Source organism: Thermobia domestica, chromosome 18 (assembly GCF_964235325.1).
Source record: "Thermobia domestica chromosome 18, izTheDome1.hap1.1, whole genome shotgun sequence".
NCBI lineage: Eukaryota > Metazoa > Arthropoda > Insecta > Zygentoma > Lepismatidae > Thermobia > Thermobia domestica.
Window position 1 is genome coordinate 93,992,748 of NC_137471.1, and position 24,851 is coordinate 94,017,598.

Below are 24,851 nucleotides of genomic sequence, written 5' to 3' on the forward strand. Positions count from 1 at the left end.
TAATCACCATATTCTTTATCCTAGCCGGCCAAGACGTAAAACTTAAAGATTTCATTTCATTTCATTTACAATACGATACGAGGTATTTTATTTCTCAAGTTTCGTGGACAACAGTAGCTCACACAAGTCTTAGATTATAAACAATAGTTTATTGTGATATAATATATAGTGTAAAAACCAGCAGTTGATGAAGTGACTGTATGAACACAGTGAAGAGCATTTATGAACTTGTAAAGATACGCAAGTCACTACACAATATTTCCAATAAGAAGTATGGGTTAAATCAGTGCTGTTCAACTTTTTTTTTTCTCGCGTACCCCTGGACATAGTTCGCTATCCAATTGTGTACCCCTGAAGCTGTTTAAAAGAAATTAAATCGAAATGAACTTATTAAACATAATATACATGTTCTGTTGGTTAAAAACCGGGACAAAACGGTGTTATGCATAATTGATCAAGCGCCAAAACACGGTTCTGAGATATTGAAGGAAATAAAAACATGTTCCCATTACGACCTGGCGCTTGGTCGAAAAGCTTCTCCTGAACGTTTAAACAAATAGTAGGGTTTCAAACAATTTTCTAAACATTATTTACGTTGTTTCCTACTCACTGCTGTAAAAATCTCGAGAATCGCAAAATGGCGCTTGGCCAATTCATGCATAACACCGTTAGAGCCCAATAAAAGGATAATTAGTGTGCCAATCAAAAGACTATTTACAAGGGGATAAACTGCACATCCGAAAAAATTAACATGGGAAATTTCAAAATTTTCTTCGACTATGATCATTCAATAAATATTGGAAATATGCTTATTTTAGGATTACGTACCCCCAGAAACATCTTCGCATACCCCAAGGAGTATGCGTACCCCCGGTTGAATAGCATTGGTTTAAATGTTGTTATGTAACACCTTTCATGGGTCTCTCGTGATACGGAAGGATTCTAATAATTTCTACATGAAATTACTAAGAAAAGATCAGGGTATAAATTTTGTACATAAATTTACAAAGCGGAATGAGAAAGAATTCTTCCACAATCGAGACGAGACTTCTACAAAATTTACGAGATGAGATGAGAAATCTTATTTCTCATCTCGTCTCGTCTCAAGGATAACACTACTCATAACAGTGGCCACGTACTAACGTAGATTTCGTTTCAAATGCACTTTTGCCAGGAAATGTATGGCTTCTCCTGTAGACCTTTAAAAATATCATTTGTTAAAACTGAGCAAAATAATTTCTGCTGTGAGCAAAATAATTAATGCTTGTCGCTTGATGTGTCCTGCTTGTATTGACTTTCAAATCACAAACTGTTTGTCAGGAATATCTTGGCAAATGGAAAGAATTTGTGTGTTTGTATGACGCGACATCTTAGGAGTAATATGATTAGGGCATCACAAATAAAAATCATGCCAACGTTGTACTTTTTTAGCAAGAGGAGAGGAGAGAAGGAGAGACAAACATAAAAAAAGGAACTTCATAAACACGTGATAAAACCTGCTATCCTGATTTCCTTCCTTTTTATCATTTTTTCTAATCCTTCCTTGTCTTTCAACAGAACACACATTAAGTCTTTTGCGGTTTTCTAAAAAAGCTATTAAAATCTCATTAGCAAATGAAAAAGAAACACTTATTTGTCAAGATTTAAAGTGAAGTTGTGTTCGCCTTCTTTTTTAACTGAATTTACAAAATCCACACGTGCACACACACACACACACACATGGACACATCATACATAGTTTCCTAATAAATACAATCACATTTGTCAAGATAGAAGCCTTAACACACTTTTTTATACTTATATAGCCAAACTAAAAAAATAAAAAGTTGTTGAACAAGAATTTTGACTTTTAAAAAAATCTGACATTTTAATTTGTGGTCTTGTGATTGATATCTAAATTATAATAAGAATTAATTTTGACAAACTTATTCATTTATTTTTCGTCGTTACCAGGACAAAATATGCTCCAATTGTCGTACTCAGTGAGAGGTTCATAATGATAGTTCATAACGATACAAAATGTGTATATAGTACGAGAATGACTAGTTTCCGAATACGGGAAAACTAGGAGAAAACTTGCAAATAATTATCCGTCTTCTCAAAGTATAACTCTTTACGTCTATACGAGGGTCGTCATTATATGTACTCGAAGCCTAAAGGTGGCGCAACAATCGCGGAATGACGAGAAAAACGATCGCATCATTCATAAAAATAAAAGCAGAAGACATTACAATTTCTCGTTCAATTTTAGTAAGATACAGAATATTGATACCCAGCGATGTCTAAAAAAGCACAACGACAATACTCTTGTGCTTGGCTGCTGTTTCCAAAGCTGCTGTTCAATAGTGCAGATTCCAGCTTTTCCTCCGTCTACTTTTTGGAAAAACTTTCGATTTTTTTAAATGTTGTTCACAGTGTTTAAGCCCATGTATGCATGTGGCTATGCGAATCCATAGTATTAACATATGCCAACTTATTGGACCGAAATCCGCTTACAATTACATTTTTAGAATTACCTCATAGCTTGAAGTAGGAAGTGTTTATTATTGCCTTGACACATTACTACATAACATAAGTTATATTTCCTATTAAAAGAATGTTTTATCTAGACATAGTTTTGAATTGTTACGAGACTTTCTTAATTTCTTTACACGTGTGAACGACCTAACAGCACCAGACTGGGGAATTGAGTTTTATTTGCATTTAATATATAAAGGTTTACAAAATATTATGTCAAAATTAATAAAATATTATTTGCCCTTTACCAAAATGCTTTAGTCATATTACAGTATTTTAGGCTATAATAGAAGTGTTGGGTTCGATTTAAATTGAATAACTCTGACATTTCATGCCGTTTGGATACTGATTAATATCAGTGGAGTTCACACGCCAATAGTGAGAAACATTTGAAGGCTATGAAGTAGAAAACCTCATTGTTACGTAGATATTGAAGTATTTTTTTTTATCATTGCTCATTTGGGTGTTTGAGTGAGTATAGCGTCCCTTTCATCACCGAAGCAATATGTAACATGGGTCTAAACGTGGGATCCGAACCACATAAGTAGTTTCGCCCACGAGACGAGACGAAATAATGTTTTCTCGTCTTCTCTCGTATATTTTGAAAAAGGCTCGTCTCGTGTCGATTCTCGATAAGCTTTCGCTTCTCGCCTCAAAAAAATTCTCGTGTCGTTTTGAAAAGGCGTGTGCAGTTTTGTTTTCTTAATTTCACTTAGAATATATCAGAATTCTTCCGCGTCACAAGAAGTCTGCGAAGGGCGTGATATAATAAATAAACCATATTTATTATTTTAGTGTATTATGTAATGACTTACGTGTCTTCAAACGTTGAAAAATGCTCTTCAATGTGTTCGTGCATTTATTTAATAAATTTATAGGTTTTATACTATGAATCATGTAACACATTGAACACATTGTCTGAGATATAAGATTTGAGTGAACTGGAAAAGTTCTCACGAGACCCATGAAGTTTATCTCCTCATCTTGAATTTAAAAACGTACTTCTTGGCTCGGCTCTCGTTTCGTTTTCGAGATGAGATATTTCTCGTCTCGTGAAAACACTACACATAAACTCCCACCGGGAATCGATTTAGGATTTAGATTTCTAGGCTTTCGGTATCTATGGCCATGTTAGCCTGTCACGTTTGAGCTATGACGTCCTTTGGTGAGCACATTATCCGGGGAAAGGGAAGGAAGAAAGGATTGCGGAAGGAAGGAAGCGGCCTGGGACCTATATGTCACCCTATCCCAGCATTTGCTTGGTGTGAATGAGGAAAACCCAGGAAAACGTCGTTCAAGATGGCTGGTTTGATAAAGCTTTTACATTTTTTCGACCGAGTGTCCCCACTGGAAATCGATCCCGGGACGGCTCGCACCGAAGGCGCCACCGAGAATCGAATCTAGGTACGGTATCTTACACTGAAAGCGTATACGCTAACCGTATAGGCAGAAAGAAACTTCATTGCTGATTTGAATTTGCGCACAAGGAAAATTACTCACTAATTTTGGAGGAAAGAGGAATTGAATTTTATGAGGCAACTATGTTTTTCTTTTTAACAATATACTGCACTTCTAAGCATTTAGCGGAAAGTTATACCATGTTTTACTGTCATATGAAATTAGTTGAAATTTTAAATTTCTTGAAAATTATTTTTGATGGCTTATCCATTTTAAAACATTGAATAATACAACGAATTCTGTATCATTGTGACTTTAGTTAATCCCATCATTTATGAACTGTTAAAGGAAATTCTAAGATTCGAATATAAGAAATATGTGTTACACTGTGGCTATAAACATACAAGCCTCTAACAAAGAATATAAACAAGAATTTCAGTTTAATTTACGAGTTTTAAATTGGAACTTGTCGACACTAGTTTTGAGAATACTTTGAGACTTCTCGCCGGCGTTTTTCATCATCATAAAAAAAAGAATAAAAGGGGCACGACATTGTTGATTGGATAAAAAGAAACCGAATGGATTTATTGTCAGTAGCTTTCAACTTGTAACGGTGCTAATAAACAACCCTTAATTCTTTAACATTCACCATTTGTTAAGATTTTCCTGTCTTCTGATCTAGCTACACCAAAGTAGAAATTATTTGTAATCTTGAAGACTTGCGACATCTTTGATACACTATTTCAAATTCTCGTGTATATGCTTAATTAAAAGACATTTCGTTTACAATACATTTAAGTAGGAAATATTAGTAGTAAGAATTTAATTTATATTTTTCTTAACAAGGACGGATATCTTTTTTTTTTAATTATTTGTCTTTTTGTATTTTGTGCCTTAAAGTTACGATTGAAGTAATATTGTAAGAATGTGTTCAGTTATTTTATTAGATAGGAAGGAGAAGGTGTTGAGAAGTTCCACGTGAATATGTGGAGTGTTCTTTATCAGCTGAGTGGATGTGTGTAGTTGGTAGTGTCCTCGTTTCGTGTTTCAAATGTACACTCATGTCCAAAATTATTGTCGCATATCTATAAATATGTTGTTGTAGGAATATAATTTGATAACGAATTCGCCCGGTATTTCTTAAAATGTTAGTATGTGTATAATCGGCAAAGACATGTATCTGCCAAATTTTATGTCAAAAGAGCAGTAAATAAGAACAATAAAACGAAAACAAAACTTTCTTGTCCATTTAGCAACATTTTGTTTTACTTATTCTAATTTTCGTATTTATAATTCTTTTCCTTTGAAATTTACCACAAATATACGTTTCCTGATTATACATATAGTAACAGTATTAAAAGTACCGGTACCCTGCAAAATAATTATCAAATTATATTCTTGAAAGAAGACAGTTATAGATATGCGACAATAATTTTGGACATGTGTACACCTTTTAGAACTGATTTTACCATCCTGATTTTACTTTTCATTTCCCCTGATATTATAGCTGTTTGTTATTTATCTGCGAGGTAAATCAAAATGATGGATTCGGTTTCAAAAATTTATTCTATGAAACGTAATAGATCTAAACTTATGTTATTGTCAGACATGCGCTACGAAAGGTTAACTTTCAAAGTTTAGATAACTTTCTACGCTAAGAGTCAGCATTGAGCATGAAATGAATAGCTGATATTGACCGCAACATACTACAAAAGGTTTGGCAGGAGATAGACTATCGGCTTGATATGTGCTGTGTTACGTAAGGTGCACACATAAGAAAACTTTGACAGTTTGCCCTTCTTAGCACATGTTTCACAATAACAAATATTTATTAGATATTAGATGACATGTATTAGTACAATTTTAGTATTAATGTTAGTATGTTTTAGTAACGTTTTATGGATCAGCAAGGTCTGTGTGAATCTCTCCATGTTTGATGTAAAGGTTGATGTGTCCCCATGTTCTTATGTGTATCCGCTGTAGCATAACTGAAGTGACAGTAAGAAATGCTCTGCGATCTCTAGCTTTCTGTTGTTCACTGTTTACGAATCTCCGTTTACACAACTGTTCTTTCATTATATTCCCAAGTCGCTCATAATGTTTGTCACTAACTTCTTTTAGTAGTGACGTTTCTGAACCAACACACAAGGCACCAAACGCTCCTCAACACTGAAGTCAGTTGTATCCTGCACTGTGTTACTCTCCCAACGTGCCTTCCTCCAATACCACTGTCAATGTGGCAGGAACACAGGACAGAAATATTTGTTGGGAGGAGTCCAAGCTTTCGGGGGTTCCAATACCACAAGCCCCTACGTCTATGTAGTATTGAACGGATATTATTCTGCACCCGAAAAGACTATAAGTAATTGTAAAATATTTCCACCGATACTTTTAGAAGAAAATGATAGAGCTAGATCGCTTTTATAAGACGAAGAGTACAGATTAAGTGTAAGATCATATTTTCATGCTACGTCAATCATTTCCATGTTAAACAAGTATAGTTTTATTGAGAAAGTGTACAAGTGTCTGTTCAGTTAGAAAGTTGTGGGGGTGTCAAAACCCGGTGGATCACCTGTGAGTGTGCCCCTGAGCCACCGTGCCCACGTTATTTAAAAGGAAAGTAATTTCCTATATAAATGAATGGATTGAAAAATAAAGTTGGCGTAGGTACTCAACCGCTAATAGCCCAGTATTTTTTATTAATCTTGAAGTGGAGAATAGTGTAATGCTGTTAAAATTAGAATAATTCATTGTTCGAAATAATTATTTGGACAACGAAGAATTATTCGAACAATTGTTCGAATATTGAAAATAAATGTTAGGATATTCGAATAGTTTTAACAACACTTATTGTCCTCGGAACGCAGTCAATTCATACAAAATTCACTTTTGAACAAAGTTTTAACTTACATTTCAAATAACGCACAACGCTTCACAGATTTTGGTTCTAATATGACTCTCTTTAAGTATTGTTTTGTTTGTGATTTACTTGTATGACGTATGCACTTGGTAATAAAAATTTTATTTAATATTTTTTATTCGATTCCCGGTGAAAGCTCATGTGGTTCGGATCCAGAGACGGATCCAGGATGGACTTGTGAGAGGGCGGTGGGTAGTAATACTGACACTTAGAGCTACTTTTAAGAGCTGCTTTTATTTATTCTGGGATGGGTTTTATTTATATATAAGATAAGAAAATTACTTCTTCTGGGGGGGCGATCGCCCTCCTGGATCCGTCCCTGTTCGGACCCCAATTCAAGCTGTAGCTCACGTCTCATACAGCCACACTACTAAAAGAAACACTAAACTTAAAATCAAACTTAATCTTAGTTTATAATATTGTCGTTTAATTGTACGAGTAAGAAATGATAAATAAAATAAAATCTTTCAGTTTACTATCCCAGGTTATACTCTTTAGGCTAAGTGATTGAGGTAAGTGGATCATGATGGAAGAATTGGTGGAGTGGGAATGTGGGATGAGAGTACCCTAGAAGATCCACAAACATGATTTTGTCCACCACAAACTTACTTAGCAGGTGATTAAACCCGGGACTCGACGCACCAGAAATATGCGCTCTATCAATGAGCCACCGTTCTCCACAAGAAATGATAATGTTGTTTTACACTGCATGCCCAGATCAAACGTCTAGCTTTTTTTTCATTTTTACTTCTTTTTCGCGCTTTAGAAATGGTGGTTCTCATTAACCCATTTATAAATATGAAGAAAAACCCTATCTTCGTAACAAACAAAACTATTGGGTAGTAACGCTGGATCGGTCGTATCTGTACTTCGGCGGGTAGGTGGCGCCACTGTACAAACGACTAAACTAAAATTCTGAAAATTGTGCAATAAAGTCAAGTCGTTCACAAAATCTGAATATTTGAATCGATAGCAGATATTATTAAATGCTTACCATTTTATAGTCTTATAGTCTAGCACATTATATTGGTATTATTTGATTAAAGTTCAGTTAAAAGTTAATCTGACCCTCGCCAAATATTTCGCAATATTTTGAAATTACATATTCGCATTCGAAGCTTTTCATAGAACATGCTAGACAGATATAACTTCATAAAAATTTCAATCCAGAGTGGAAGGTGAACTAAATGTTTTGATGTCTTTATTTTTTTCTATTTCAGATTAATAAAATTAAAGGATGAAATTAAAAAGGCTACTAAATTGTTAATTACGCTAGTATTTTTAAATTAATTGGTAAATTTTTGTGCAACTGACTTACATACATTCTCTTATAATTTATTTTGATACTAATAGCTAATTTCACTTATAAAGCTATTTTATTTAGAAAGCTTTCAGAGAGCAATTCTCCCTTAAGTCTAAATATTAAATCAATATATTAAATAATATAAATACTCTAGACTTATTGTAGTTATATTAATTAATTTACTTGTATTTCAGATTTTCCTATTCGCTCAACAGGAACCAAAGGAGAAAAAGGAGACAGAGGACCAGTGGTATGTAATTTTCAATTTGTTTGTTTAGTGGGACTTCTCTAAGATTAATGTGTATAATTAAATTGATTGCAGAAAAGACCTGAATCCATTTTGTGTAGCTTTGAGATATTAATGGACGACTGCAGACTTTTCTTGGGCTTAACCTACAGTTCAATGTTACGTTTATACTATTGTAACACCATCGATACGTGACCTTTCTATACACAAGTTCTTATGCCCCTAAAGAATCGAAAAAGTTCATACACCAAATTTCAGAAAAATGTGACTGGGATTCTTTCTGCAATCATCGATTCAAATATGTCAACTTTATTTTTCTTCAAATAATGCTATAATAAAAGAATTCTGCTTGGCCCATCTATAGGCAATAGCAAACCGTTTATTGTGCTGTATTTTTACAGGTAGAGTTACCATATGTCTGCTATTCCAAACGGGAATACTTTAGTACAACATTTACTTTCGTCCTTTCCACCCTTCCGTCGGTATTTTCGCTTTTCTGGCAAAAGAATCATTTTAATTTTATTTCTTTTAAATGTACCAGGTATGATGATTAGGAAAGTAATATGCGTTTTAGATTCAAAGATTATGTAAAAACTTAAGCTGTGACATAGCGTCTCTACCATTGTACTATCGTACTATATTCTAAATTAAAATATTACAGAGTGACGGTTAGAAAGTGCAGATATTTTGAGCGGTAAGAAAGGAGGTTGGTCAAAGCAATAAACTTTATATGAGTATATGGTCTGTTCCCCTTAGACTAGTATTCAATCAGATCGAAGTATGATAAAAGTATTCTATAGAAATAATTTTGAAACAGGTTAAACAGTAATTGTTTATTATAATTGAAAATGAATACTAACTAAATACTGTAATAAAAAGGCGAATGTAAACTCAAATAAGTACATATCAAAAGAGAAGAAGATAATTTCGTGTCTAAATTTTCTATATATTAAAGTAACATTTGAGAGTAGGATTGTGCACATGCTTTTGACCTTGCAACAGCTGTTTTTAATAGGCCCCGAACCGATAGTGGTACTCTGATCTCTGTGAAAAGATTTCAGCTTTCAGTGAAACGGATGATTTTCCAATAAGGTTGTGACATACATAATCTCATTTATGTTATTGAATATATGAATAACAAGTCATGATCGAAATAGACTACAGATTTACTTGTTTCTTATCTGGGTCAATGATAATGCAGAAGTTTCAAATATATTTTTGTGGTGACATGATTTAATGTCTTGTCCTTCGATGGTTCTAAATTTATTAAGCGTCATTTCTTTAATATTGTGACATTTCCTCCTCTATTTCAACTCTATACGAAGTAAAGTCCATAAACTCAAAGGCTGCTTGCACTTAATAAATAAAGAATGAACATGCGGTTAGAGTAACGGTCATTTTCTCCTCGTTCATATCATATTGGTTTCTCCATGATCAACGAAGAAAGTGGAATGAAGAAAGTATGAGAAAACGTAACAGTCCCGAAAAATAACATGTACATTGTATTTGTGTACCATAAAGCCCACTTAGCACTAGGTAGAATCGAACCATGAATCCAAAACCCAAGGTGAGTGTTCTGAGCCACCGCGGCCCCTATAAAGAAATTCATATTAAAACGTATTATAAATTCAACAGAAAATTATGCAGATTTTTTCATTGTTGAACAATAAATTTAACAAACAATGCATTTAGTAAGACCATATTTTAGTTTCCTACTGTTGTTGACAGTGACAAGTGCCATAGAGGAGGACAGCATTTCGGTTGATGCAACTGCAATTTATTTTAATGTTGTTTCTGAATAGTATGCATCCTGCGTCCTACTGTTGCATTCAATTGTGTCGTTGACTTGTTGATCTCATATGCATAATATCAACTAGACAATAGGTATATAATATATAAGCCTAAATGTACTAAATTAATGGGACATGTAGCCAATTCTTTTCCCTTAGTTACTTATTTTTAGCTTTATTTTGTATATATATTAGTATCGCCCTACATCTCTGTGGCTGGGGCAAATACACTTGTAAAATATTAAGCTGTCATTCTCTATGGTCATTCAATGTATATGTAGTTGCTATAGATTTCATGTTCACAACTATTATTAGTTATTACAATATTATTAGCATTCGCATCATAACGAAATGACAAAGCACTTATAGAGATGTCGTTCTTTGTTGTCCGTGCGTCTGTAACCTTATAAATTCGAGAACCCAGAATGCAGCGTTCTGTTTCAGATCTTCGTGCTAGTGGATTCTTCTGTATATATAACTAATTTTAGATATCTCAAAGGGAGAAATGTCAAAATAATCACTTATTTAGGTTACTTCGTAGTTAAGACTGTCCTCAGTGATGTATTGCTAGAATTTTCGGTAGGTATCCTCGACCATTTTCAAAAATAAAATGTATATCCAGATCCACTCATATATCTTCCATTAGATCCTTGATTTAAAGTTAAGTATATGCTGAACTGTAAAAAAATATTAGATGAGTATACGAATTGTACTCCCATATACAGTCCATTACACCCCTGGTTGTTCTGTACCTACCGGTAATGGAATGTATGGCATACATCGTGTTGAAAAATAATTATGTTATCCCTTTTAAACTCTGATCCCTCTTTCTTTTCTAATATTGGAAGTAGGGCATCCAACTTTCCTATGTTACAGGAGGTCCCGTTGAGTTGAGTTGATTTTGAGTTTAACGTCACTTTCAGCTGCAAGGCTACATGAGACGGGACCTACTGATTAACGTGGAATCCGAACCACATGAGCTCCCGCTGGGAATCGAACCCGAGTCCCCCACGCACAGGAGGTTCCGTATTTGGCACAATTTTAATACGGGAGTTGATAGCTCCCGTATAAAAAAACAATAAATCGTATTTTCTGCTTCGTATTTTTAGAAATTAATTGCCTCCCCTGCCCCCCTAAAGAAATTTCCCGTATCAAATATAAATAGTAAAAAAGGGGGGGAAACTTGACTACACTTCTGCTTCAGTAATTTGTTGAGTCACCGAACGTCCCTACTAAAATCAGGGTAGCACATGATGGATGGACTTAAAACTCCACCGAAAAAAGGCAAGATACTTGTGTTTATCAGAAGAAGTGGTAAGAAAGTTCTAAGTGGATTAATCCCGTTAAAATGACCAGTGTAAAGCACATTGTTCAAATTATTCATAAATCACTATGAATTGTGACTACATTTGCAGAGGTTTCTAGATTATGGAAGAGAAAAGTCGCATAGTTCAAGCTACTGCCATAGATGTAAATAAATACAACTTTCAATGAAAATCTCTGTATTCTGCACTCATTGGCTGTTTCTGAGTAAAAAATGTTTTAAGTCTAAGCATTTTTATTCAATCATAATAGCCATAAGTCCGTATCAATGTCTCCGTTAGGTATTTCTACAAAATAAGAGTCTGCAACCACATTTTTGGGTAATTCCTCTATAGCAGTAGTTCTCAAAGTGTGGTCCGTAGGACCTAGCCAGGGAGTCCGCGACGCCTAAAAGTTAAAATGTGTTGTAAAAAATGGAACTTACAGCTGTTATGCAAGAAGTATTTTTTCAGCTACTGAAAAGAAAGCAGTTAGAAATTATAACTACGTTTCTAAATTTAAGTGATTTCCTACTTAAATTTCTGCCCTGGTCAGCCGTTATATAAGACTACTTCAAGTGAGGGGTATGCCTTCTTTGTTAGGGCACTTTTCAAAAGCAGTTGTACATTAACTGCACGATGCTTCGGAATTTCATGGATTTTATCTTCAATTGGCGGAAAGGTACCACCACTACCACCAATTCTAAATTTAAAAAAATAAAGAAGTAAACATTAGTCATTCTTATGCTTATGAACGTAGGAATTCCTTGGGGAATCCTTTCTCCCAATTCTGGGATTTCTGAAAAAAAAAAACGACGAGAAATCCCTCCCAAAATATGTTCCTAGAACCGCCACTGCGAGTAACTTGACTCAAATTGGTTTTCGTGTGTGCTGTGAGTATGAGAGTTGTCCAAAAAGGCATTGCAACATTTGATGCCTTTCTCTACCACTTATGTAAGCAGACTTTTTCTGCTCTTTGCAATATTAAAACTTTAAAGCGAAATCGTTTTAATGTGGAATCGGACCTAACACTGATGGTGACAAAAATTATTTCAAATTTGAAGGCAATTATGGAAGAACACAAAGAATTTCATTTCTCACATTAGTGACCCCACATTTGAAAATGTTGTTTATCAAGTGAATTTCCTTAAAGAAAAAAATAAAAATAAAAAAAGACATTGGTTTTCAGTCTTGAAAATTTCTGTATTTTCAATTGAAATTTCGTTCACTAGGAAACACTCATGTATCTTTAGAATAAATACTTATTACATAATTTTTCTTGATCTTTTTCTTGTCACTGGTAATTGTAATTAGTATATATTTTTTTAATACCACGCGAAATTCCATATAGCACTGAAAGGGGGTCCGCAGATCACTTCGTGAATGAACAGGGAGTCCGCGTTATCAGAAAGTTTGAGAACCACTGCTCTATGGTATTGGTAGCTGAGTATTCTTTTTTTTAAAAAATGAGTTCCTTAAAGAAATTCACATAATGTGTATTTGCTATGTTATTCCTTACACTGCTATTATTATTATATCTGAAGACTAAGTTCTTTGCTTCAGTTTTCAAAACTTCACTCTTAAGTTGAGAAATAGGTCAACAGATTCCAACTCATAATATCAGCTACACAAATTATCCTGTAATTGACATTTTGTTTGGCATTTCGGAGGTTGTGGGTCGCCACTGATTGCTTTGTGGGTTTCATCACTCATTGTCAGTCCACGAAACGAATTTCTTGTTCCAACTAACTGTGTGACGTCGGAAGCAAGTGCTGAGTTTGTGGCTTCCGAAGAACAAGCCAAGAAAAGTCAACCTGTCTTCACCTTCTAGCAATTAGCAGTAACAGCGGATACGTACACTGAACTATCGTTTTCTGGCATAGTTGGAACTATGAGAATAGACTCTCAACAATCTAGTTCGCGACTGTCCGGCCTAGTTTAAAAAAAAAACTCCGTAATAAAATGAGGATTTATTGTTAAACGATCTACTTCACTTGAAACGCCTCCATAAAAAGTTTACTTTGCAAAGGAAAAACAGACATCTGGCAATGACTTTTTCAAACACTAAAAGCTATAAGTTTTAACTCTTTTAGGTATAACTTTTGACATTCATGTAACCATTTATTAACGAACTGCATAACAAAGTTTAAATCATATATTTAAGAATTAGGCGTACGTTTTACGTTGGCGATTTGTTTATTTTAAAATTATGTATAAATATGTGCAATTGTAAAATTTTGTACAATATTTTTGTTCTAGGATTTCCTTTTTCTGTATATTTATAAACGTAACAGTACATATCAAACACTTTCTGACCTGTACTAAGAGGTCATAAAATACATTGTTTCGTCTCGTGGACAACACTACCTAGAGCCTGCCTTCGAGTAGAATCCTAATCCAAGCATATGTAGGGTGTTTCAAAAAGTTAATCCAAATGTTGGAGTGTGATGTCGTATTAAAGAGTTTGAAGTGTAGGCACATTAAAATGTCCGAAGCCAAAGTAACTATATGCGCATAAGGTTTTCCAAAAGATTGGACTGTCATTTATAAATTTAACCAAGAAAGATCTGTCGCTTTTTGTGAAAGTCTGTTCAATTGGCCCCCACACCGTGAGTTGAATGAGAATGGAGATAAGGAAAAGGTCAGTTGTTGGTGTGGGTATATCCAACATACTACCTGGTTGTGCCAGTTCAGCTACACCGTGTACATGCGTAAGGACAGGATGAACATGGGACCTTCACAGACTGTCATAAGGGCATAAAGAAATTAGGAACATCGAGAAAATCTGTAGTCATGGCCAGGCTCGTATTTACGCATGGGCCACAGGAGTCCGGGCTTGGGGTGGAAAATTTCCAGGGGTGGCATATTTAAGAAAAAGTCGAGATTGAAGTACGGTAAGTGGAAAAAAGAAGCTTCCGATAGGAATTTATGGGAGATGTATACTGAAAAAATGTTGATACCACAGCGCAACCGAGTTTTCTCGATTCGACACTCCTGGCGCTGGAGGGAGCTGAGATCGTTGCATATTGCCTACCAGTATAAAGCTATAATGTTTTGTCTTTTGTTGCATTTTGTGTAGTTTTTACTTACACCTAACTGAATACGAAAATATACTGGAGAAATTGTATTCTCTCCATGGGCAAAGGGAGCGTCATATTTTAAATGCTCGGACAGCAAAAGTGTTCATACATCTGTGGACACGACGTTGTCTACCACAAACTGAAAATTCTGAAAATGAACCATAAACCCTCTTTACTGAGCCACTGTCCACTCCAATCTTACTTTTGTGTTTTGACCTTAGAAAATACAGATTTTTTATGCAATCTAACATCTGAAATGAGTAGAACTTTGTTATTCATGTGACTACCTTCAAATTTTGAATATGTACTTTTTTTTTATTTCAAGGGGCCTCCAGGACAATCTATCAGAGGCCCACCAGGACCGCCAGGACCTCCTGGGCCACCAGGACCGCCATTTTCTGGAGGAGCTTATCCCGATTTTGGATCTGGATCAGGCGAGGTAAGATTGCTTGTTTTTATATTAAGTGTGCTTTATTTGTTTTCTATCAACAAATGGTTACAAATTATTTCAAAACGTAGAATGTAGCACCTATACTAAATATATATTTGTAAACTATTCATTGTGGCATTGGAAAATTCAAGATTGCTAACAGAACTCCATATAATATATATATATATATATATATATATATATATATATATATATATATATATATATATATATATATATATATATATATATATATATATACTGCTTTGGTCAGTCAGTTGGAGTTTTATTAGCAATAAATATATATTAATTCGTCCCAGAATTGTAATCATGTTTTTAGCGAGGAATGCATACTTTTCACGTATGAATAATATTAATTTGGAAAGTATGAAACAGTCTTTAGATTTATGTGAATTGCAGCGCTTGTTTGCACTAAAGGATATTGAATATACAAAACTTTAAGATGAAAGAAAGTAAACACATACAGTGACATTGCTATTTTGTTTAATCAACAGCCATTCTTGGTTATTCGATAACTACAGTACCGGTATTTGTCAGTTCTTTTATTTTAATAAATTGTACGAAGAACAATTATTGTTTTATGATTACTCCTCTTTTATTCTACCTAGGTAATAAATTGTTCGAAAACTGATAAAATAAATAGTTATCACGAATAACTATGGCGATGTGGTCCTATAATCCAGCTCTGTTGAGGCGAAATAATGTGGTATGCAGTGGCGGCTTTAGCGGGCAGGCTGGGTAGGCACGGGCCTACCCAAAAATTTTGAAAAATATATAAACGCTAGAAGATACAATAAAGAGTAAATGTATTTTCCACTATTTATATTAATGGTACATAATTATTTAACAAAAGCATCAACCACTACTGTAAAAGTAATTTCCTTCTGTCATTAACCAATCAAATGTGTATATTTATCCATAAGCGAGGGAGCGGACCTACCGAAAATTAAAGTCCTAATGCCGCCCCTGGTGGTTTGAGAGTGGTCGATATTATAGGGATTGATCTTGCATGATGGTCTATGTACCATCCAGTTGCATAAAATTCCAGCTCTGTTGATCAAGATCGTGATTCGGAGCTCACATTGGTAATAAGTTTCATTCTTCATAATATTGGAATTATGGAGGACGCAAAACACACAAAAACTCAAACTCAGCTCGCATAACAAGTATTCGAGGCCTATTATTGATCAAATATTTGAATATGGAATCATTTGAACTTTAACAACATTCCTACACAGTGAAAATAGCTATGTTAATTCAATACAATAGCTCTGTGCTATTCCAGCTGTGTTAAATTTTGATATATTTTCCTATGCCTCATAAAACTCGATCTGATTTTGGAGTAAATTGTTAAAATGTTAGTGTGACTATCTGATATGGTCTTTATTAATCGAAATACATCAAGAATAAGTATACAAACATCGAAAACCTGTAGCAGCACTTTTGTTAATGTAATTTTACCAGGAAATTCATACGCTTACAAAACTATTTACATGAAATATCACGGAAAATATAATATATTGTGCATTACTTGATATAAATGTCAAACTTACCGCGTGCACGCTACAACATACAATATACTGTAGCTTAATCTACCTTATATACAGAATTTCAAAGTAGACATGATGCCTTTGCAAACTCACTGTTTTCAGCAAATGAAATGTTTCGCTGATCGCTGAGAAATAATGTCATTATCAATATTAGCATATTAATGGCTTGCATTCGCCATGCGAGCTCTGGGGTATTACTAATAACACAAGCTATAAATGAAAAGAACGCCGTAGCGCTGTTCCTATTTTCGCGTTCATGCACCTTGTTCTTTAACACTGCCGTGGTGTTATTGTCTCACCGCTCAACACCCGCAATGTGTCAAATCGGTAACACCGGTCCTGCGTTAACCGCTTAACCAAACCGTTGGTATTGAAATAACACGCTAAAGTGGTAGTGATATTATGACTATTTGCCTGTGTTGATTTGTATTAACATTACCATTTATTTATTTATTGCTGTACATGAAAGAAAGCGATCAGCGTTTTGGAAGTGTTGCTTTCAAAATATATATTTACCATGATAAACTACTAGCATATAAATTACTAAGCAATCAGTAATACTGTCAGTTATTTATGGCATACCGTAAATATTACATCGCTAATAATATATGTTTTTCGCCTAATTTGAAAACTTTTTTAAAAGAAATTAACTACCATTCCATCTTCATCATACACTACCTATGACTATGTTATTCTGTCTGTTTCTATTCGTGGCTGAAATAACTAATAGTTTGCGTTATATCTAGAAAAATCGTTCTTCACTTTACAAGTTACGGGAACAAATTATTTAATTCTGTTAAAAAACTGACTGCGTAAACCCAAAGATAGGGTTGCCCACGAGACGAGACACACAGAGCCTTCCCGTCGATTTGTGGGGAATGCAATGAAACTAAATTTCGGGATCAATGATGGTTCATCATCTCGAAATATATTGAATACCACAGGGTTGAATTAGAATAAGTACACTTGTTTCTCTTCCTGAACGTTCCAACTCTTTCGTTCCGTGGTGTGTGGCCTGGGAGCTGGGACAACCGTGAAGGTCTTGGAGACATCTCTTCCGATAGAAACAAATGCAGTTCCCGAGGCGAGACATAATTTCGAGACATCCTTAACTCTTTCGTTTCATTGGCAACCTCAGCAACAGATAATCAAGATGAATAGTGACTCTTCGAAAAGCTAGTTACGGACATTAAACAGTTTATAGAATTTTTACGTAGTTGGTACTAGAGTAAAAGTGTAAAAAGTGTAATATTATTATTGTTGGAGAAACAGTTGCCAAATGATGCTATGATGTGAAAAACTATTTATTCGGAATATTTAATTTATTCCAATTGTTTGTAAAATCATGGTTTACAAAATCTAAAGGTACCACAGTTTCTCAGAATGATACGATTTGAGAACTGTAATTATTTTGACACTATTGCCATCTTACGATAACTCTGTCATATGGACTACACATACTACAATCCAAATAACGCTATATGCCGGATCATATACAGTAAACCTCATGAAACACTTTCTAACGTACTCGAAATATATTATATACACTGCTTGAAATTAAGTTATTTATTCTCTAGTCTCACTTGTTATAATAATAGTAGCCTTTAAAATATCCAGTGTCACTCAGATGTATAGGTTATGAAAATATATCGACACTTCATTCATTAAATTGTTTCAAGTTGCTTACGTTCTACGTGTATGTGAAAATGAAAAAACACTCATAAGGGAACATCTTGTATTGGTAGTAGCGTTGTCCAATCAAACAATGTGCAATCGATAGAGGAGTGAAGAAAAGTGAGAAATACAAAGTTTTACGAGCCGACACCCAAAAACACAGGAGATACAGAGGAAAGAAGAATTTAGAATGATGTGAAGATAGCAATGCAAAAGATACACTGACACAGAAAGAACTTCGAAATGATTAAAGTAATCAAAATGACATTTACACAACAGTATAGTAAGCAAGCATTGTACCCACAGACATGCTCAATAACATCATATGTAATGCAGTGTTGCCAACTGAGCAAAAAATGAAGTTTTTTTTAAATGACACGGAACACAAATTATAACATGTAGAAAATCTAATTATGAGTAGAATCATACCTGTGAAGTCATGATGTAAGTGTTCTCAACGTTTGAAGATAGGCCTATATGAATTCCTATATGAATCTCGGATGTAGAAGAGAACATACAGTACACGATTCAAACTAGTTAAAACCAAAATATGAGACCACAAACAAGAATATAATCACTGAAGTACGAAAATAAGGGACGAAGCACGGTGTCGAAGCAGGTTTGCCCAAGTGTAAAATTAGAATAGTATCAAACACAGTATACAAAACTAAAATGATGCATGCTTTTGGATTGATTAGCAGACTCACTTTTCCGATGCACGTGATATTGTATCACCTCACATATTATTGGTAGTCAGTTTTTCAGTGTTGCTGTTGATAAAGCGTTCCGCAGTATGTTGGTACTGTATGTACTCTTCTACATCCGAGATTCACGTAGGAATTCATATAGGCCTATCTTCAAATGTTGGCAACATTGTACATCATAACTTCACAGGTATGATTCTACTCATAATTAGATTTTCTACATGTTATAATTTGTGTTCCGTGTCATTTAAAAAAAAACTTCATTTTTGCTCAGTTGGCAACACTGCATTACATATGATATTATTGAGCATGTCTGTGGGTACAATGCTTACTTACTATACTGTTGTGTAAATGTCATTTTGATTACTTTAATCATTTCGAAGTTCTTTCTGTGTCAGTGTATCTTTTGCATTGCTATCTTCACATCTTCTAAATTCTTCTTTCCTCTGTATCTCCTGTGTTTTTAGGTGTCAGCCGGTAAAACTTTGGATTTCTCACTTTTCTTCACTCCTCTATCGATTGCACATTGTTTGGTTGAGCAACGCTACTATCAATATACGATATTCCCTTGTCAGACTTTATACACACAATGTTGTCCACAAGACGAAAATGAAATGAGAAGTAGCTACCTATTAAATTGGAGACGAGACGAAAAATTTTGCAAATCTCGTGATCAACATTAGTTCACCCATCAAACACTGCTTTAGTGTTACCTGATTCATAGTATAAAACTCGAAGTTTATGAAGTAATTGTATGAACATGATTATTTATCGACGTTTAAAGATACGCAAATTCTTATGCAATATATTCTAATTATAAATATGATTTAAATGTTGTTACATCACACATTTCGTGAACTTCTCGTGACGCGGAAGAATGTGAAATTAAGAAAATTATCAGGGCATAAATCTTGTACAATAATATTGTACAAAACGGGAGAAAAAAGAATTTTTCGAGATTCGAGACGAGACAAGACTTCTACAAAATTTACGAGACGAGAAAGTCATATTCTCGTTTCGTCTCGTAGGCAACAGTAAACACACATACAAATGTAAAAAAAAATCGCCGTAGTCGTATTAAAAGCTATCTATCCTGGATTTAATAATTATATTCTTACTTTGTTAGTAGTATATGATAATTATTAAATTCAGGTGAGTTAGTCACATATTTTTTTTTCCTGTTAACTTCTTGTATTTAAATTAGTTTCAAATACCTTGATAGTGACAATAAATTGTTTGACATGTATCACTAAACAGGGTGGCTATACAGTCTTAAACTAATAACTAATTTATGACTTTGTGGTTAGATTAAATTGTCTCAGATTTTTCATCCTAGCAAAATAGTTAGCATAGCTTCAGTGCAAAAGTCATGGGTTCAATTTCATGTAAGAACTCGTGATTTGGAACCAAGGATAAGTCATAGATTCACATCTCATGTAGAGTCGTGCTGAAAAGGAATGTTAAACTCCAAATTAAATAATCAGACGTTGGATTAGGAAAATGAGTCTGTGAAATGGTCCCTACAGTCACCTGACCTCAATACCATAGAATATATGTGAAGAATTTTGAATTTTGGGTGAATTGCGTAAATACTCGGAAACTGACTCAATTTTGGGAGAAGATTATCACTGCAATGGTTGTTATGAACCCTTACGTGTGGAAGAGAATACAGGGAAACTGGGAACATTTGAGCTAGTGTATTTATGAAAATGGTGTCGAACATGTGCAGCATCTTTTATATTGAACTTCGCTGTTCGTAACTTTTTCCATTGTTACAGATTTTGTAGCCACCCTGTAGAAAGTCCTAATACATGCGTTTCCTAATACATGTGTATACTTTTACAGAAAGGACTTAGGCGTAAGGTAAGTTTGTAAGCATGACACAAATTCATTTGTTTTCAGGTAGTCGCAAGTAGATCTTTCCTCATAATTTTATTTAAAAACTTGACGAATATAAATTTTAAGAAAAGAAACAAAAACTCAAAATATAGTGTGTTTGAGAAAAAGAATGATCCGATTTAACACCTTAAAATTTTTAATGAAATACCAATGAAAAATGGAACAAAGTACAGAATATTCACAAAGTAGCAAAATTTTAGCACTGTGATTATGCATTCTATATATTAACACCAGCAGCACCGAAAGCATCCAAACAACAACTAAATTCGTCCCACGCCTTGACCAAAGGGTAGCGTCAATGGAATTCACTACTGTCAAAATCCTGTATTGCACTTCGGTGAGGTCCGTAGGTAACGATGGCACAAAAACACGATCCTTAACGATCCCCACAAGAACATATCACAGGGGGTAATGTCTGAAGATCTTGGTCGCGTGGAGAGTAGGACAGTGTCTCAGGGTCCACACGCCGAAAGCCATCTCGTGGCGATTCTCTAAAACTCTAGTACGAAACTTTGATAGCTAGTGCGCATTCTGCACTTTATTCCATTTTCCGCTTGATTTCATTAAACGTTATTAAGGTACCAAATCGGGTCATACTTTTAGAAACATCCTGTATTGCATATTGTTTCAATTTATACGAACAAAATAAAACTATAGACGGCTATTGTATTCTAGCTTTAGTCACGGTTTTATGGCAAATACCTGACAAATGTAAAGCAAATGTGTGTAAAAAAAGCGATAGATCATTTTCACAAATTCTTATGAGTTAAATAAGTGGAGTAATATATATAGAAGCCTTGCATGGCTTAATAAAGGACAGTATGGCGCATTTCGAGGTTTTCAAAGCCCATTGTAAAGCAAACTAATATTACTCTACCATTGATTGATTTCTTTAAAAATATGGTTATGTGTGACATTCATGGATGATACTTCATAATCATTGTGTATGGTTTTTATATATGCTGTTTGCTTTCGAAATTTCTTTGTTAAAATAAGAAGAAATTTAATCTTTTCCCCATTATGCTTAACTAAGAACAAAGAATTCAGAACAGTAAAGTTTGTCTCTATTTCTGTGTAAACTTTTGTAGTGAATACGGATAATAATTATATCAAACATTTGACGCATTGATATATATCAATTGATACACTTTCATGAGTAAAATTGCCCCTTAATTTTCACTACAGTGAACTGATTGATTTATAGGTAAAATTAGAACGTAATAACTCAATCCCTCCCCGTAGGAAACTTGCAGGTTCAACGCCGCAGAAGCACAAGTCCGAATTGCATTCTATCTTGCCCGAACCCAATCCAGTCACAATGTTTCTCACCCATCTTCCTCAAAGTTGGCCTTATACTTTGTACCGTATTGTTCTCCCATCTGCCTTTCGGCCCTCAAAACTCTCTTCTTTTCCGGCTTTGCAACCTGCACTCTGGGCATCTATTGCATATATTCCGTGTAATCAGAAATAGCTTAGTACTTCCTTAATGTCCGTTCCTGTGATCAGAGATTTCCTAGTCCGTGGAGACACATAGGTCGTCCGCACAATGGCCAAAGGTATAACAGCCAAGCGGAGCCAGAAGAGGCAGAAGAGGATGCGGAGAGAAAGCCCTGAGTGCATTGATCGTGTGTCTCAATCACAGTGTTAGAGAGGTGTTTGTCTAGTCAATGCTCGAGTGAATATGCGGTACGATGCTTTTTTGCATTACTCAGGGTTCTGTACCTGGGCTCAGCTGTTCTGTTCTCTGGTCATTGTGCGACCGACCTTAATATATCTCTTGCAAATAGCCTTACTGTTCTTTGTAGATTAAGGTCGATCAGAGGAGGACATCCTGCCGGAGAGGGGGTCGTTCCGCCTCCGAATGGTTTAACTGCTCGAGTCATTGGACCCGTTAGTGGATGTGGCAACTCAGCTGTAATCTGAAGTAGATAGAGCTGGAATTGTATGTAGTCCCTTCCTTATTCCCAGAGAGTTTCCAGTATAGACTCTGCGAAGTTGTGGTGATACTTTGTGATCGATATCGTACGGTGTTGGGACGCCTCCTGGCACCAAAAGAAGGATATAAGCCTATCTTAATTCTGCAGCACCGGCACTTGAGATGTCTTACTGATGGAGAGCTCCCTCCATCAGTAGGCATAACTGTTAGGTGGACTTCCTGTTGTATTTTAGTAGCAATTTCGAACGAAGCATATCACTGTTCAGTGTGTCCATTCGGGCCGGTATAAAGGGAAAATCCACCTTCCTATGCGGACGGTACCTGCCTTATCCATACTGTGCAAAGATGCCAGTCCATTGTGTACGTCTCGTTCTACACAGGCTGTCAGTAAAGTTTGGACACATCTGCAAAAATACATATTTTGAAGAAATAAAATTTATTAACATTTTATTCAATTGAATATTAAATAACGTCTTCAATATGGTTTTCATTTCCGATCCAAAATTGATGTACTTTGCAAAATTCACGTGAACCTTACGTAATATATCCACATTGATCTCAATTTTAGCGCATGCACTATTTATGTGTTCAACAAGTTTATCTCTATCTTTTGATATAACCATCTTTCATGTTCAATGTGAAATACAAGTCCAGTACTTTTTTCCTTTCGACAAGTCTATATTTATTCTGTGGAGGAAAAGATACAGATAATGAGATTTCTTGTTTCCAGACTTTACAGACACCCTGTATATACTCGCTTCTGATAAATGACATTGATATGAATCAGTCGATCTAATTACCCCTAAGGCAAGTAAAATTGTAGTAGACAACATCGTATCCTTTTTTGGGGGGTACTCCCATTTCCTCCCACTTTCTTATTCCACCAATTCTTCCATCATCATTCACTTAGCTTAATTATCTATCTCCCTTAACCTAAAGGACATAATCGTGGGACGTTAAACTGAAGATTTCATTTCGTTTTCGTTCCTTACATTGCTTTTCTCTCTCAATAGAGTGGATGTTCGTAATTACACAGGATAGGAAATTGATTCCACTGAACAAAGAACTCCTGACGGAGCATTCAGTGAACGAGTGAATTGAATGTGAGTGTAGCGACCATTCAGCAGGCTATGTGAGACGTAGATCTACAGCATAACATGGGATTCGAACACCATGATCTCCGGCCTGGAATCGAACCTCGGTCTCTCATGCTAAAGGCGCGTACGCTATCCACATAACCACGAGAGAGCTCATTCAGTGAATGAAAATCATATTGCTGTGACAGGGTCTCAAATTTAATAGTCTCAAATTTAAGATATAGTCGGGGTCCTATAGACCCAGTATGTAGTTACAGGGTTGATGTACCTTTTCTCATTAATCTAAAGCTTTCTGAATTATTTATCCTTATTTAAGCATGGGATGGACTTTAATATATTGAGCTGAATTAAACCTAGGTAGATCAAGCAAATATAAAATATTCTTGCTTTGTAACAGTCTGTAGTGTGATCTACTGTCCCGTAGCATAAATGCAAAGTAGTGTTTTGCGTTGCTCAACAATATGCAGGCATGTAGAGGTAATTCATTCTTCTTAGCTGAGACATGCTTAAAACATATACGCGTACGTAGTTAGATATTATTACAAAATGCTTTCTTTGCTAATAACTGAAGGTGCTTTGTTTTCTTTCAACTACACTATAATTTTGGGTTGTTACTTTAGTATATTCCAGGCACTATGCAAGGCCCTCCTGGACCACCTGGAGTGTGTACTTGTGATATCAACTCGTTTCTTAGGGAACTTACTCTCCCAGAAGCTATTCCAGGTCCTCCTGGTGCCCCCGGAATTGATGGCAAACCCGGACCACCTGGAACATCTGTAAGTAACAGCTGACATTTTTGTATGACTAATTAATAGCAATGTATCTATCAAATGTTTGTGTATTAATCAGTACCTCTAACAAGGAATAGTACAATTGTCAATGAAACAATATGATCTGTGTATCTTTTATTGCTATTTCTAAGGGTAGTTGATTAGTATTTCTAATAAAAGTATCTGAGAAAAGTAATTTGCTTGCTGCAAAGTT

The 24,851-nt window shown here is 35.0% G+C and overlaps 1 protein-coding gene across 6 annotated transcripts in view; it reads left to right on the forward strand.

Moving 5' to 3' along the window:
* Mp (collagen XV/XVIII-type protein multiplexin) overlaps positions 1–24,851 on the forward strand; it is a 1,211,252-nt gene that overhangs the window by 1,096,334 nt on the left and 90,067 nt on the right. For all 6 annotated transcript variants that reach the window (XR_014129286.1, XM_081746990.1, XM_081746991.1 and 3 more), the window contains 3 exons: positions 8,333–8,388; positions 14,882–14,995; positions 24,488–24,643. Coding sequence is in view for 5 of the 6 variants with exons in the window: in XM_081746990.1 (XP_081603116.1) it covers positions 8,333–8,388; positions 14,882–14,995; positions 24,488–24,643 (326 nt within the window). In the remaining variant the exon portion in view is untranslated. The remainder of the gene's footprint in view (positions 1–8,332; positions 8,389–14,881; positions 14,996–24,487; positions 24,644–24,851) is intronic.